At 41.7% G+C, this 15,273-nt stretch overlaps 1 protein-coding gene across 1 annotated transcript in view; it reads left to right on the top strand.

The window, feature by feature from the left end:
- The window catches only part of cacna1fb (calcium channel, voltage-dependent, L type, alpha 1F subunit), a 31,099-nt gene extending 18,449 nt beyond the window's left edge, over window positions 1–12,650 (top strand). Inside the window, 24 exon segments of the mRNA XM_013914621.1 lie at window positions 529–675; window positions 752–953; window positions 1,592–1,750; window positions 1,832–1,942; window positions 2,190–2,273; window positions 3,270–3,398; window positions 3,637–3,702; window positions 4,048–4,139; window positions 5,196–5,355; window positions 5,668–5,795; window positions 6,324–6,420; window positions 6,523–6,625; window positions 7,283–7,384; window positions 7,476–7,606; window positions 8,690–8,821; window positions 8,934–8,988; window positions 9,118–9,337; window positions 10,191–10,298; window positions 10,402–10,538; window positions 10,614–10,726; window positions 10,801–10,999; window positions 11,084–11,146; window positions 11,867–11,967; window positions 12,053–12,650. Of these exon segments, the coding sequence (XP_013770075.1) occupies window positions 529–675; window positions 752–953; window positions 1,592–1,750; window positions 1,832–1,942; window positions 2,190–2,273; window positions 3,270–3,398; window positions 3,637–3,702; window positions 4,048–4,139; window positions 5,196–5,355; window positions 5,668–5,795; window positions 6,324–6,420; window positions 6,523–6,625; window positions 7,283–7,384; window positions 7,476–7,606; window positions 8,690–8,821; window positions 8,934–8,988; window positions 9,118–9,337; window positions 10,191–10,298; window positions 10,402–10,538; window positions 10,614–10,726; window positions 10,801–10,999; window positions 11,084–11,146; window positions 11,867–11,967; window positions 12,053–12,316 (3,103 nt within the window). The 3' untranslated portion in view covers window positions 12,317–12,650.
- Window positions 12,651–15,273: the final 2,623 nt, after the last annotated feature.

The raw sequence follows: 15,273 nt of genomic DNA, 5'->3' as shown, positions 1-15,273 counted from the left end.
TTCCTGATGAGTTTGTGGGTTCAGTCACTTTTTGTGAGGTCTTATAAATAAAACATGACTTAATTTTGTACATGATAGTAAAAAGAAAAATTATTCAAGATGTGTTCATTAGAAAACGATTTATCAATCACAAGTCGGTAAGAAATGAGCCTACAGTGTCCTTTGTTTCACAGTCAGATCCTCCCCTCGTACACCAACGCCATTTCAAAACGCCAAAATGGCAGCAGGTCAAACATTCATAACAGGAACGTGGTGATGTCATAGTGGTTGTGTCCATCTTTTATATACAGTGTATTGTTCAGTTTCTTGTTTCCGTGACTCGACTGGACTTGTTTACTCATGTTGGTTGAACATAAGACCGTCACACTGTGTGGCCAAAGGTGAGTCCCCTCAATGGTTGAATGTCAGGTGAATACTCGGTTTGAAGGTTTATGGAATGTTTAGGGCGCCATGTTCACTTCATAATTAAATATCCGGCACATGACTTTAAGTCAGCGTCTTCTGATGAAATGTGATGTGTGTGTTCAGAGGGACCTTCGTGGTGTACAAAGATGGAGACGTGAGCCATCCGATGGTCAGAGAGAGAATCTGGATGAACAGTGACTTTAACTTTGATAACGTCTTGATGGGGATGATGGCGCTCTTCACCGTGTCCACCTTTGAGGGCTGGCCCGCGTGAGTGCTCAGTTTTTGGTTTTTTTTAACTGTTTGTGGGGAACCAACTCTGACATTTTAACCCATCTGTCTTCAGTCTGCTCTACAAAGCCATCGACGCCAACGGCGAGAACTCTGGTCCCATCTACAATTACCGGGTGGAGATTTCCATCTTCTTCATCGTCTATATCATCATCATCGCCTTCTTCATGATGAACATCTTTGTGGGTTTTGTCATCATCACCTTCAGAGAACAGGGAGAGCAAGAATATAAGAACTGTGAGCTGGACAAGAACCAGGTAAACCCAGCTGTCAGTCTGGACCCAAACGAATCAGTGTCACAGTCATCGTATAGGTTAAAAACAATAATGATCAAAGTAAGTACGTTCAAAGGTGTTCAAATCCAAAGGTAACAGGTTGCCATAGTTGATAAATCTAAATTTTTATGTCATTAATAATTTATTTATTTATTCCTTTATTAATTTTGGTTATTTAATGTTTTTAAATATTAATTTTAGAAACTCTTAATCTTGCAAAAAAACATTGTATTTGATTTATCATAAGAATATCAGTTATAGGGTGTTTTTGTTGTTCCATCTTCTGTTTATTTTCTATTTATTTATTTTTATGTTACTTTCACTGTAAACATAGGAGCGGGGTTTCTTATGCAGTTGTTTTAAAAATATATTTTTAATCATCAACAGATTTTGTTCACATCTTGATGAATAAAATATTTCACATAAATTATGGAACAACAGTGAGTTAAAATCACAAGTCGTTGAAGTCATTGAAGTGTTCCCTTAATTTTCTTTTACCAAAGTAATTTTAGTTAAAACTATTTTTTTACAGTCCCAGCATATTTTTTATCATAATTTTGTTTGTTTTTTTGTTTAGCTGCGTTGTTGCAGTACTGTTAATGCTCTCGTGCCCTCTCCAGCGTCAGTGTGTGGAGTACGCTCTGAAGGCTCAGCCGCTGAAGCTTTACATCCCGAAGAATCCGGTTCAGTATAAGTTCTGGTCCATCATCAACTCGACAGGATTTGAATACGTCATGTTTGTCCTGATCCTTCTCAACACCGTCACTCTGGCCATTCAGGTTCGTAATATTTCAGTTTCTTCTCTGTTTTTTTCCTCTTGACTAAAACCTAATCTGTCTAACTTTCCGTGTCTCCTGCAGCACTATGAACAGTCCAAAACCTTCAGCTACATCATGGACATCCTCAACATGGTGTTCACTGGACTCTTCACTTTGGAGATGCTGCTCAAGCTGGCAGCTCTCAGAATAAGGGTGAGGAAACCAAGCGTATCTCTTCAAAGATCTCCATACATCCGCTACACACGGAAAGTCTTCCTGTTAATAACTACATATTCTTGGATATGTTTTCAAAGCTCTTTAGTGTAGATAGTTTTCCTTTTTCTGTTTACCGTGTTATTAAACTCATATGTGACAATTAAGATTAAGGGTTTATATAAACAGAAATGAACTGAGATCAGGGATAATTAGTTTCACTAAATGTTGTTTTGCTTTTTTCCAGCATTACTTTGTTGATGCCTGGAACTCGTTTGATGCTCTGATTGTGGTCGGCAGTGTGGTCGACATCGTTGTCACTGAGTTCAGCGTGAGTATTTGTGACGTTTCTGTCTTGAATTGGATTTAGAACAGTTCTCTTTATTGTATCTCATTATAACTGACACAATAACACAAATTATTATGGTGCCCACTCCCTCTTGCTCTGTGATGCTGTTTCATTTACCCTGCAGCCTGTAATCCTGGTGTGCAAACACTCACCTGACCTGAGGTTAGAGGTGAGATCATGAATGCAATCCTGGTTTGATAAAATGATAACCAGAACTTTAAGCTGGGCAAGCCTTTAACTCTGAATTTATTAAATATTTGCAGCATCAGAGGGGTGACTACAGCAGCAGGGTCCATATGAGCATCCACACAGTGAAAAAACTATGTACAATTTTGCAATAACAACATCATTTATTATATAGAACAATTAATTCTGAGAAAGCAGATCACAGTCTGTAATTTTCTCCACATAGGACATGTGAGCTGTTTTTAATTAAATCATTTGTTTTTCAGCCGCTGTCCTCAGGTTAACTCCTGAGCACTGTTGCAGCTGCTGAAGCATTTTTCTTTTACTGTTAGTAAAAGTCTGACCCATTTACTCAGTGATATTTATCTTTTTATTGTATCATTGCTGTGGCTGTGATTTTTCTCCCATTGTTAACAACAGGTAGCATCAAAAACATGGGTAACTGTAGCGTGACTTGCTGAAGTAATATAAATCGTCCCACTTTAGACAAGTTTCATTGTTTAGAAAATTTAAAATGAATTAATAAAACTACTTGGAAAGTGGTGCAGCAGATTTGGGTTGAATACTTTGTGTTGGGGGACTTGACAGAAGTGTTGTTTTTCCTTTCAGATGTTCAAGACTCCTCTTCCTTTGAAACTACTTTAAATGCAGGTCAAATTAACTTCACCCTTTTGTGCAGCTTTCAGCTCAGCCTGGAGGATCCTGCAGCTCTAAAACAACAGCCAGTCGTTTTTTGTGTGAGTGTATTAACACATGTTTTTATCACATCTGCAAACTTTTCTGTGTTTTCAGAGTGGAGAGGACAGCTCCAGGGTGTCTATCACCTTCTTCCGGCTGTTTCGAGTAATGCGATTGGTCAAGCTGCTGAGTAAAGGGGAGGGCATTCGTACACTCCTGTGGACTTTCATCAAATCGCTGCAGGTAAGCGAGGACGTTGTCTGGAAAGAAGATGTGGCATTTCTTAATGGCCACAAGGTCAATCTGCATCGAGTTCTGGCTGAAGTCTGGCTTAATGGTGGTTTAAAGCTCTTGTTTCTTTAATGTTGCCCATTGTTCAGTAGCCACAGCTCCCATCTTATATTTTATAATGCAGTGTTTTGTTGCAGTTCTGCTGCCTTGTTCAGCAAAGAGACTCTAATTTGTTCCTGTCTCTCTGCAGGCTTTGCCATACGTTGCTCTACTTATTGCCATGATCTTCTTCATCTACGCTGTCATCGGCATGCAGGTAAGTTTACACACAGTAAACCTGCAGGGTCATTCTGACTTAATTTATTTATATCAAACATTTTACAACACTAAAAAAAATCTTTGAACAGTTTGTTTTGCCCACTTGAATCTGATTTGGTCAACTTTAATTCTTTGTGCCTTTACTTCAGTTGTTAGTGTCTCCTTGCAAAATCTCTGTGGGTGTCAACCCCTTTAAGTTAGGAAAGAAATTGAAGTTAAATATTTTGTAAATTGGCCGCTCATTTCAATCCAAACAGTCACCGTTAACAACACTGGAAGGCTGTCACAATAAGGACATGCTAAAGCTGCTGACTTTTTTCTTCTGCTCGTCTCCATTTGTCAGACATTTGGGAAGATAGCGATGCAGGATTACACTCAGATCAACAGAAACAACAACTTCCAGACATTTCCTCAGGCTGTTCTCCTCCTCTTCAGGTCAGATGCTCCTCCTGCTGCTTTTATGTCTGTGTAGATTCTTGAGTGCTTGTATTTTTGGCTTGTGAAGAAATTTCACCTCTCATCTAAGAGGCTTCTTCTTAAGCTGCTAATGTTGAGCCCGAGCTATTTAGCCCCTAGTGCGGTTGCCATTTTGGAGCTTGTACTGAGTCTTTCACCCACTATTAATCCCACTATTACTCATGTGAGCTGTGAAGGGTCCCATGAGCCAAGGTGTGAAGCAAACTGTGGGCCAATACTGTCACACTGGCCAGGGTTTGAATTCTCTGAGTCATTGTCTCGTCCTACTATTATGTGGGATGTTGAGGTCAGGTGACTGCATCGCCTGGGAAGGGACTGCAAGACTGTATTATAGATGGCTGATAGATGGTGCCATAAGACACCACCTCTGGTCCCACCACTGTTGCCTCACAGCAAGAAGGTCCTAAGTTCAATTCCACCATCAGGCCGGGTCTTTCTGGAGTTTGCATGTTCTTCCTGTGTTTGCGTGGTTTCTCCCCGGGTAGTCTGACTTCTTCCCACATTCCAACGACATGCAGTTAGTGGGGTTAGGTTAACTCTAAATTACCACAGGTGTGAACGTGAGTGTGAATGGTTGTCTGTCACTGTGTTAGCCCTACAACAGACTGGTGACCTGGTACACCAGGGTGTACCCTGCCTCTCGCCCTAAGAGAGCTGGGATAGGGTCCAGTCCCCCCACAACCCTGACAAGGATAAGCAGAAGAGAATGGATCGATGTTATTCTGCTTCTCCGTGGTTGTTGTCTGAGGTTCTTCACTGAATGCACAGGAAAGCCTCGTGCATAAGAGGTGAAACATCACGAACCAAAAAGAAGTCCAGTACCTTCATTTCAAGTGCTCAAGAGTGCTCAAGTCTGTTTTCATTCTTTCAAAAACTCGCTAAATCACCCCTGGTGTCCCACAGGGATCTACTCTGGGTCCTTTGCTTCTTTCAGATTTTCTAAGCACCAGCAGTTCTCCCACGGCAGGACTGAGAATTTATTATTTTCAAGTTTTTTTGTGTGTGTTTGTGCAGGTGTGCTACCGGTGAGGCGTGGCAGGAGATCATGTTAGCCAGTCTTCCAGGTAAACGCTGCGACCCCGAGTCAGACTACGAACCAGGGGAGGAGTTCAGCTGCGGCAGCAACTTCGCCATTGTTTATTTCATCAGCTTCTTTATGCTGTGTGCTTTCCTGGTCAGGACACACACTCACACACATTTTTTAATCACACATATCTTTAATGAAATTCTGACATAATAGTTAATCAGAAGGAAAATATGAGCAGACTGCTGATGCACATAGGAGCACAAATATTAGAGACACTTTTGACTTTGATTTAGATAATAAGTTATTTTATTCACGGCTGACATTTCTAAACACTGAACATTATTAGCTGCATGAAGACAGATGTTCAAGGTGTGCTTAATAAAGTGGCAATTGAGTATATATATGTGCATTTAAAATGTAACTAAATACCTTTGAATATACTTGTTTCTTCTGCTTCAGATTATCAACCTGTTTGTTGCTGTCATTATGGACAACTTTGACTACCTGACACGTGATTGGTCGATTCTGGGGCCACATCATTTGGATGAGTTCAAGAGGATCTGGTCAGAATATGATCCAGAGGCCAAGTAAGATGATCCGTGGTCCACATATACCCAGGATAATTTAGTGTTTTTTTCTTCATGTTTTTAATTTATTTTTTATTTTTTATTTTAGCTTTAGTTAATAATAATTCCTTTGGTGAGAATAGAAACTCCTGCTCCTGCTAAAACACCTGGTTAAATAACTAGTTGTCCAGACACACACACACAGATCCCTCGATTACACTCCATAAAATGTCTTTTTCTCAAATGCAGTATATACTCTGTCATATATTTTTCTGTATCAGACGCACAAAACATATAAAAGTTTTCATGTGATTTAAATTTCATAGCAGTCAAGCAAATTGAAACTGGAAAGATAATAAATTGAGCTGGGATTTAATCTGCAGCCATGCTCTGGGCTCACTACCCTGCAGTTTCATCTAACTTTTTGATGTTGGGGAGAAAAGTGGATTATTTTTTTCCAGTGTTCATTGACCTAAATCAGGAGGAAAAGTGAATAAAGTTCCAGGTGGAGAGATGATCATAAAATTCCTGATTGTTCTTTGTTCTCAGAGGTCGGATAAAACACCTGGACGTTGTTGCTATGCTGAGAAGGATTCAGCCTCCTCTGGGTTTTGGGAAGCTTTGTCCTCACAGAGTTGCCTGCAAGGTAAAATAGTCACACACTGTGTGCTGTAGCTGCTGTTCAAAAGGTTATAAGCTTGGATTCAAGAGACTTAATTTAACTGGGAGCTATTTTTAACCATCTCAGCGTCTGGTAGCGATGAACATGCCTCTGAATGCTGATGGGATGGTGACCTTCAACGCCACGTTATTTGCTCTGGTTCGCACTGCCCTTAAAATCAAGACCGAAGGTATGTGATATGTCTTTACAGGAGCTGCTATAAACACACAGGAGTGATCCTGGACAAATTAAAGACTTCAGGAAATCATGGCTCCTCTTTCCTTTTCTGCCACAGCATTAAAAGGTTGCCATTATTCAGGAAAACCTTTAGGTTTTATAGCTTTACTATCTGCAAATCCATACTGGACAGCTACTAATGCATTTATAAACTAGCAGCAGCTAAGAGGGAGTCAGAAACTTCTCTGTAACTGATAATCAAATTTATAACATAAATCAGAGACTCATCTGCATATAAACTTACATAAATCTTTCTGGAATGTGACAATAAACCAAACAGACACAGATCTGAATCATTGTGTCGCAGTTTAGGCATTGTGACAGCAAAACTTCATCTCTCTATGGACTAATTCAAAGTTGCAGAAGCTGTTTGCTTTGCAGACTAAATTAAATAAATGAAAGTGTATCTTCATAAAGGATGCTGTTATGCAGTAATTTTAAATAGTGAAATTGATTTATTGGTCATCTTTTAGCTTCTCTGTTCTCTCTGTTTATTGAGTTCTTAATCATTGAATCAATACAAAAATAGAAATGAGTCCCTGTTAATAAGCCACAAGCCTGTAAACACAGTAGCCTAGCCATAACTTTTATCGGATTTACCTCTTGCCAGGTATCCCTGAGCAGGAGAACGAAGAGCTGAGGGTGATCATCAAGAAGATCTGGAAGAGAATGAAGCCAAAACTTTTGGACGAAGTCATACCGCCACATGAAGGTACTCTTGCTGCTCACACGACGAGGTAGTACTGTTACTGCAAGTCTCAGCAGGAGTACTGCAGACTGAACTCTCTCTTCTCCATCCACAGAGGAGGAAGTAACTGTTGGGAAGTTTTATGCCACTTTCCTCATCCAAGACTACTTCAGGAAGTTCAGGAGGAGGAAAGAAAAGGGAGATCTGACCGGAGAGAACGACTCACCCAACCAGTCTGCTGTCCAGGTCTGTCTGTTTATTTACTGACAAAAGACTGCAAAGCGGCAAGATGCAGACCAACAGTATCAGGCCATATAAGACAGGCAGCAGTAACCCAACATGTTTTTGTTCTTTTTTAATGACTGAAGAAACCAAAGCTCCAAACAACAGAGTTTAAATGTCCTGGGGTCTTGTTTGTGAGTAATGTGAAGGTAAAGCATGAGATTAACCCAAGAGTTTGTGATGTTCATTTCCTGCTGAAGAGAGCGCTGAACTGGAGGGCAAAGTTTCCAGTTTAACAGTTGATCTGCATCCCAGCACTGACCTACCATCATGAGATGTGGGTAGTTAAAAAAATAACGCTGAGGATAAAAGTGGCTGAAATGAGTTTCGTGTGTAGGGTGGCTCGGTCAACTTTAGAGATGAGGTGAGGAGCTAAGACATCCATAGGTAGCTTGGAATATAATTGCTGCTCCTTGAAATAGAAAGAACCCAGTTGAGGTGATTAGATTAAATGAAACTTTATTAATCCCTCGGGTGGGTTCCTCCGGGAAATTCAGTAAATTCAGGTGGTGCGAGTATCTGATAAAAATTCCTCTTGGACATCTTTGGAGGTTTTCCAGACATGCCCAACTTGGTGGAGACACTTGAGAAGACCCAGAGGTCGCCCGAGAGATTATATAGCTCCTCTAAGCCTGGGAGCACCTCAGGAAGATCTTGAAAATGTTGCTGGGGAAAGCACATCTGCAATACCTGTTTCGCTTGCTAACACAATTTGGAATAATTACACGATGATGGATGGATGGGAAAGCTCCAAGAGAAAATTTAGATACAGGGTCCATGGATGAAGCTGAGGTCTGTACCAGTCTTGTTTTTGTTTGTTTATATTTTATCCTTCATCTCTGTTCTCCCATCACCTGAGGAGTGCTCAGAGTCACTCATTAATTCGGTCGTCAGTTGTGATGCTTTTGAGAAAGAGCTCTTAAACTGAATTAGAGTCCAACCAAAGCTTGAAGATGCCTTTAGGAAAGAAACTGGGATGTGTATTTGTGTATGATGCTGTTACAACAAGTATGTCTTCATGCATTTTTTTTTTGTGTTTCCGTGTAGCTCTGTAAAGCTGGTCTGAAGACTCTGCAGGATCTGGGTCCAGAGATGCGCCTGGCTCTGAACGAAGACCTGGAGGAGGAGGAGGAGGCCATGATGGAGGACGAGGAGATGGAGGAGAATGCTGCATATAAGGTCTTTATTCAGATTTACACACTTAAGCGTCTGACAAACTTCTCAACTTTTTCTTTTTAGAAAATACTTGAATGGGCCTTTAAAAGAGATTAAGTTTGTATTTTGTCTGCAGGCTGAAAATGGTTATGCAGAGAAAGATCGACGTGGCTCTTTACTGACACCTACTGGTAAATGACCAGTTAATTCGTTATCATCAGGCTGCATCATGTAACAACACAAAAGGATTTAAAATGTAAATGAGGAAAACAGTTGTGATTACATGACACTTAGTGTGTCCACCTCACCTTCTTTTGCAGGTCAGGGCGGTGTTGTGGGTGACGGCAGCGTCTCTAACGGAGGTCTGATACACCGGGTCGGGTCTCTCACCAAGATGGCAAACGGCAGCGATCACGACGAACATCTTCGCTGGGGAGACAGCGTGAGGTCATCCATTAATCGACATCCCTACCGCCGCTCATCCGTGAAGAACGGCCTGCTGGACCACGGCCACAAAAGACCGTCATACTCCAAACGAAGGTAGGCGGTCACACAACGGAAACCACTAAGGAAACGTGGCATTTACAGGTGTGACAGCCAATTACAGTCTCCCGCCCCCCCCTCCAGGTGGTGGCAGCCCCAGCCCCTTACAGATCAATAAGAAACCCTTTAGAGAGAAATTGAGATCAGTTTTCCTTCAGGTGTCGTCTGTCACTGCTTGGTCACTGCTGCACTCTCAACTGGCTCATGCAAGCAAGACTACAAATTTACCATATTGGCTTTCTCCTGTGGGTTGTGACCTCCTCACCTCTCTCATCGTTTAACTTTGCACACTCCCACTGAGGTCTGCTGAGCAGATGCTCCTAACCTGACCTAAGGTCCACATTATAGCTCACAGAGCTGACGGAGTCTTTATGGCAAAAGCCCCTACATAGTGGAATAAACTGCACCTTCCCTTCAGGACCTCAACAAAACCAAAAGGTTTTAACCCATTTTTATGCCTCAGCTGTAAAAGGCTGATGGCATGTTGTCATCACTGCGCGGGGCAGCGTGGACACCCAGCTGCGTGAACACGAGAATGAGGCGACGTAGGATTTTCAAACTGATACCATAAGTGCACTTTAAGTGTGACGTTGAGGTCAGAGGTCAGGTTTTCTGAAGATCTTGTGAAGGCAATAACTCAAGAAGGAGGTGAGGGGTAGTACTGGCAGCCATCAGTATCTTTATTTATTCTGGCTGCTTTCTACTTCTATGGTTTTACTCTTTTTGTGTATTTTAATATGTTGTGTTGCTCTAATGTTATCTCATTTTATTCTATGAGCTGTACAGTTAAATGTTTTTAATGATGCTTCTAAATAACCTGACTTAATTTGACACTTTCTGTGACCTGTAGAAGGGACTCACGGGACAGATTGTGGAGGAACGGAGACATGGAGGCTTGTGGCGAGCAGGGTTACTACAGCAGAGAAGAAGACAATGACAGCATCACCTCCAGAGAAAGGTACATGTTAGCTTTGATGTCACCCTCAGAGGCGACTGACATTTCTGGAGGGCACACATCGACATAGTGTTAGACCGATTCATTTTCCTTTGTGTGTTTGCAGACATTATCCTGATGAGCCTCCTCTGTACAGAGACCATTATGATGGCCACGCCTCCTATACCAACAGTAGCTATGGTAATGGCTACAGCGAGGGGAGGAGGACGACCAGAAGACGCCTACTTCCTGCCACACCCACAGGTGACACGATGTCCCAGAATCCTCTCTGCAGCGTACCTGCATCATCACACCTCATATGAGTTTTTTGTTTATCAGGTCGGAAGCCGTCGTTTAACATCCAGTGCCTGAGGAGGCAGGGCAGCAGCGACGACCTACCGATCCCCGGGACCTACCACCCGACATCGCCGCCGCGTCGCACGTGCACACAGGTAAAACACACAGCAAGCACACACACACACAAATCTCTCTTCTTCAGTGAAATCAAACACTCTCCTCTCCTCAGCAAACGTTCAACAGCTTCGAATCTCGTCACTCCTCCGGTCGCTCCATGGCGGCCTCCTCGGCATCCTGGGCGAACCCTTGCCCTCGCCGCGGTCGCCTCCTCTATGCTCCTCTAATCCTGGTGGAGGAGGAAGGAAGCCCACCCTGGGGAGGAGGAGGAGGACCTGCGGGTGAAATAAAGAAGGCAGGAGCAGGAAGAGGTGAGGACACCACATTTTTGTTGATTTTAGCCGCACTGTAAACGTGTTCCTGTGGTTTAAAGTCGCACCTTTCTCATCCATCAGGTGTCAGCGTGACAGGTGCGGCACCCAGACCAGCCTGGTACGGCGGCCCTGCAGGGGCATCAGGTAAGAGGGACGAACAAATGCACACTAAGATAGTTTTTACACACAAACTCTAGACAGTGTTGCGGCATCAGGTTGAATTTCAGAAATCAGTTGAACTTGAAAATGTATCCTCCTCCTCTTTTTTAATTAGGCAGTGAAAACTGTTATTCTGGCAGTAACCGCAGACAGCCTCTGGGAGAAAGATGCAGTTAGCAGGTCAGCAAAGCATAAACTGACAGCAGCTCTGGCACAGTTACAGGCCTGCCTCCTGTGCAGGGCCTGAATGCTAATGCTGCTGGCCCAAGTTCAGAGGACACATAGTGGTGGAGCAGCGGAGGACCAGAGTGGGCACAGAGGGAAACCGTCTGTGCCCTTTGATATCATTTGTGGAGGGAAAAGGTGCATCAAAATTTTAAGATTATTTGACACTACACGTAGACCCCTGACAAAAAGAACTGCCTCTTTTTGTCATTTTTAAGGATATTACAAAATTTACCGACTTGATCAATAACGTTTCTCTAAAGAACGCTCACATGTACAGCAGGTTGCACAGGTGTATCTGCTGTGCTGTAACTGCAGAGATGTAACATCCAAAGTTAGTGCTGTAGTTAGATTCTTTGTGCGTTTGTGCCATCAAACTGTGTGCATACTCTTGGGTAGGGAGCAGGCCTCCAGGCCAGTTTGTGTCCACGGCCTGTGGTCACGCTCCGTGTCTGAATGTGTCACGTGATTGTGTTGCAGCTCCGCCCCCATACAGGGCGTACACAACCCTCAGAGTCCCCTCTCACCTTGGAGCACCGTTCACTGAGAAAAGAGGGTCAGCTGACAGTCTGGTGGAGGCGGTAAGAACTGACTGCTGATTGATCTCTGATCAGTTTCTGTGTCCAGAATCAGCGATTTATCCCGGTTGTGTTAATCTCCCCGCAGGTTCTGATCTCAGAGGGCCTCGGTCTTTACGCTCGAGATCCAAAGTTTGTGGCATTTGCGAAGAGGGAGATCGCTGACGCGTGCCACATGACAGTGGATGAGATGGAGTCGGCTGCCAGCGACCTTCTTGGCTCAGGGAGCCACAGCTTTCTCAGCAACGCTGCCAGCGACCAAGCTGCGCTCTATAGCGATGAGGAGCCAATCAGGACAGGCCATGACGAGGATGAGCTGGCTGATGAGATGACCTGTGTGACATCATTCTGAGGCTCTGGACCAATCAGGATAAAGATGGAGATGGGACATCTGCAATCAGCAGGAGCCATGTTTAGAATGTGACTTCCAGGACATCAAACCAGTTAGAGGAAGGAGTCGGGGAGTAGTTAATTTAAAGTTTTGATGAATGAGGAGAGATCGAGGTCTCTGTTGAGGGATGGATGAAGAGGATGGAGGGATCAGGAGAAGGAATGAAATCAAGGGAGAAGGAAGAAAATAAAAAAGGATGGAAATCTGGATACAAAGGACAAATGGAAGAAGGGAAGGAAGAACAAATGTTAAGAAAGGGTTAAAAATGTCACAAGTTAGGAAAACAATGAAAGCAAGTGGGAAAATAGAAAAAGAAGGATGAGATGAGAAACAAAGAGGGTTTTTTTAAAAAAGAAAATGTTGACTTGAGAGGCGACTCCTGCCAACACTCAAGTCACTGACTAGCTGAGGGGCAGGAGGGCCTAGGCAGACAACACAGCAGCTTCCGGTGACTCCGGGAATTTTTTGGTGGCCTTTTCAGAGACAAAGTCTCTCTAAAGGTTTAAAAGGTTAAACAGGTTTACTCCAGTTCACTCTGCATCAATTCAGATGTGTGCCAGTGACTCAAACAACAAAGTAGAAATAAAACTTTTCACTTTTGGAACGTGTTTGTCCAAAACGTCGCCGCCAGCTCAAAGTGATCCAATGCCAGCGAGCATGGAAAATATGTATTGCTGTTAAAATGTGCTGTAGTAAAATGAGAGGAAACCAAACACAAGTCCTGATATTATACTTATTACATATTGTTTCAATGACTGCAGGCAGTTTTTCACATGACAGTTGGAGTGGTGTGCGATGTAGAGCCATAGACTGTAAATGAAAGACGAACAGAGCCTCAATGACATCGTCCACTTGCCTTGAAGCAAGCCAAGCAGAGCATTAATGACTACCCTGTTGCAATATCATTTTTTACTTTAAACCCATCAGGAACGTATGTAATGATAATTTAAGAGAGCCATAGGGTAATACTTCTATACCCTGGTGGACATTAGAAGGATAAAATTTGAATATGATACAATTTTAGTGACATAACACGAATACATTTTTAAAATGTTTTTTATCAGACTTAAATGCTATTTTAACTAAATTGTGAGTAAACTAGCAAAAGAGAATATAAATGAATGTTAATAATATAATTTTTACTATTATTTTATCACAAAGGTTTTAGCTATTGACAACTGCAAGGCACCTCGGCATTTTATGTTACATTTAGACACAGAAAATACACAAAAGGTTTTGAGTTCAGATACATTTAATACCATAGTTAACCAGCTGATTAAGAATTAGCATTATGCTGTTGTTAGCCTAAAATGCAAACTGGAACTTCTGATAAAAAATTGGCATGTAATACTTTGTCAGACACTAAATTATACAACCACTATCATGTATACTTACTATATACTTATAAAACTCTATAATACATGTCATAATTTAATAAAGATTAGCAAGTTGCTGGGTAGCTAAGCTAAGTGCTGACTTCTGCTAACCACTAACGGTTGCGTACAGATTTAGTTTAGCGCTAGCTAATACTCAGTACCTTTGCTTGTCTTTACTTTCTGTCTTTAGTTTATGTTATATAATGTCACAGTCAGATAAAGTTTAATCCGTGTAACTTCACGGATATCTTTAAACAACAGACACACCAAACAATTAGCGGCAGTACAGTTCACCAGCACTGGTGCTGCCCCGCTTAAGGCTTAAGGCACTTAAAAATGGCCAGTATTGATAAAGCTACTCTAATGCAGTCTCTGAATAAAGCCGATGAGCTGGTAATGAGAAGGCAAGGTTTATGCAGTAACACAATAATGCTAATAAAAATAAAGCAACTGAAGCAAATGAATACGAGCTAGCTGTGTTCCCATCTTGTTAGCAGATGATTTAATCATTTGAATGATGGCAGAAAGAAGAGGTTAACGTATAACTGGATAAATCTTTTAACGTTTTGCTGAAATTGTTGATCAAAAAAGTTCTCGTGGCAGAATAATTTTTTCTTCAGAAGATGCAGAAATAAAAACATTGTTTTCTTCCATAGCATTTATTTATTTTTCCAAGTGCTCATGTCAAAACTCCAGCTATATGTCAGTGTAATTAATAATCCATTTGTATGTTTTTGTAAACATGAATTTAAAAAAAGAGGAATTGAAGTAAAATTATAAATATGGAAGAATTAAGGGGAAAAAGTTTAAAATTTAATGTGTCAAAGTCAAAGGAGAGGTATCCTTGAACTTCCATTGATAGGTTTGTGCAGTGAGTAAGGAAAATGTGACTGAGGCTGGGAACGAGACGCTTGTGATGAAGAAGCATAAATAAGTGGAGCGTAAGCTGAGCTTCATTTAGTTTTCACAGTCACAGGTTTTCTATCAGGACTGTTGATGTGTTTGATGTTGCTGTTGAAGGATGTGCTCTGTGATTCGTACAGCTGTGGGGAACATTTTATTTCTCATGTTTCATTAACGTGTTTTAATGAAAGTCTTATCTACACACGAAGACCTGAAAAGACTTTGCTTTTGTTTGTTTTTTTATTTGTCAGGAGTGTGTTTGTTTGATGTATTCAGCTTTTCTTATTTCAGATGTTTGATATTTTTTATTGACTTTCACAGAAAGGACGGGATTTCCGTTTCATTCGTGCCGGCCAGCGGTCCAGTGGTGTTTATGTCTCTTCTGAACTTTTGTGTTTTCGTCTTTTTCTCTTTTTTTTTCCATTCTTTTTTCTTTCCAACAGTTTGCACAGTTTCCCAGCAGTTAAGGGCTTTTAATTCCACACCTGGATTTTCTCCTCACAGCGCCCTCAGACATTAAACTACCATGTTCAGCTGAGAAACAGCTCTGTCTGAACCTTCATTTACCTCAAATAAAGACTGAAAACAACCTACTTCCGGACTCTTCTGTGTTAATATTCATACCCAGTGCACAATACT

Source organism: Pundamilia nyererei, unplaced genomic scaffold, assembly GCF_000239375.1.
Source record: "Pundamilia nyererei isolate P.nyererei 1_Seehausen unplaced genomic scaffold, PunNye1.0 scaffold00210, whole genome shotgun sequence".
Taxonomy (NCBI): domain Eukaryota; kingdom Metazoa; phylum Chordata; class Actinopteri; order Cichliformes; family Cichlidae; genus Pundamilia; species Pundamilia nyererei.
The sequence above is the reverse complement of the archived record's forward strand: the minus strand, read 5'-3'. Positions and strand labels throughout refer to the sequence as shown.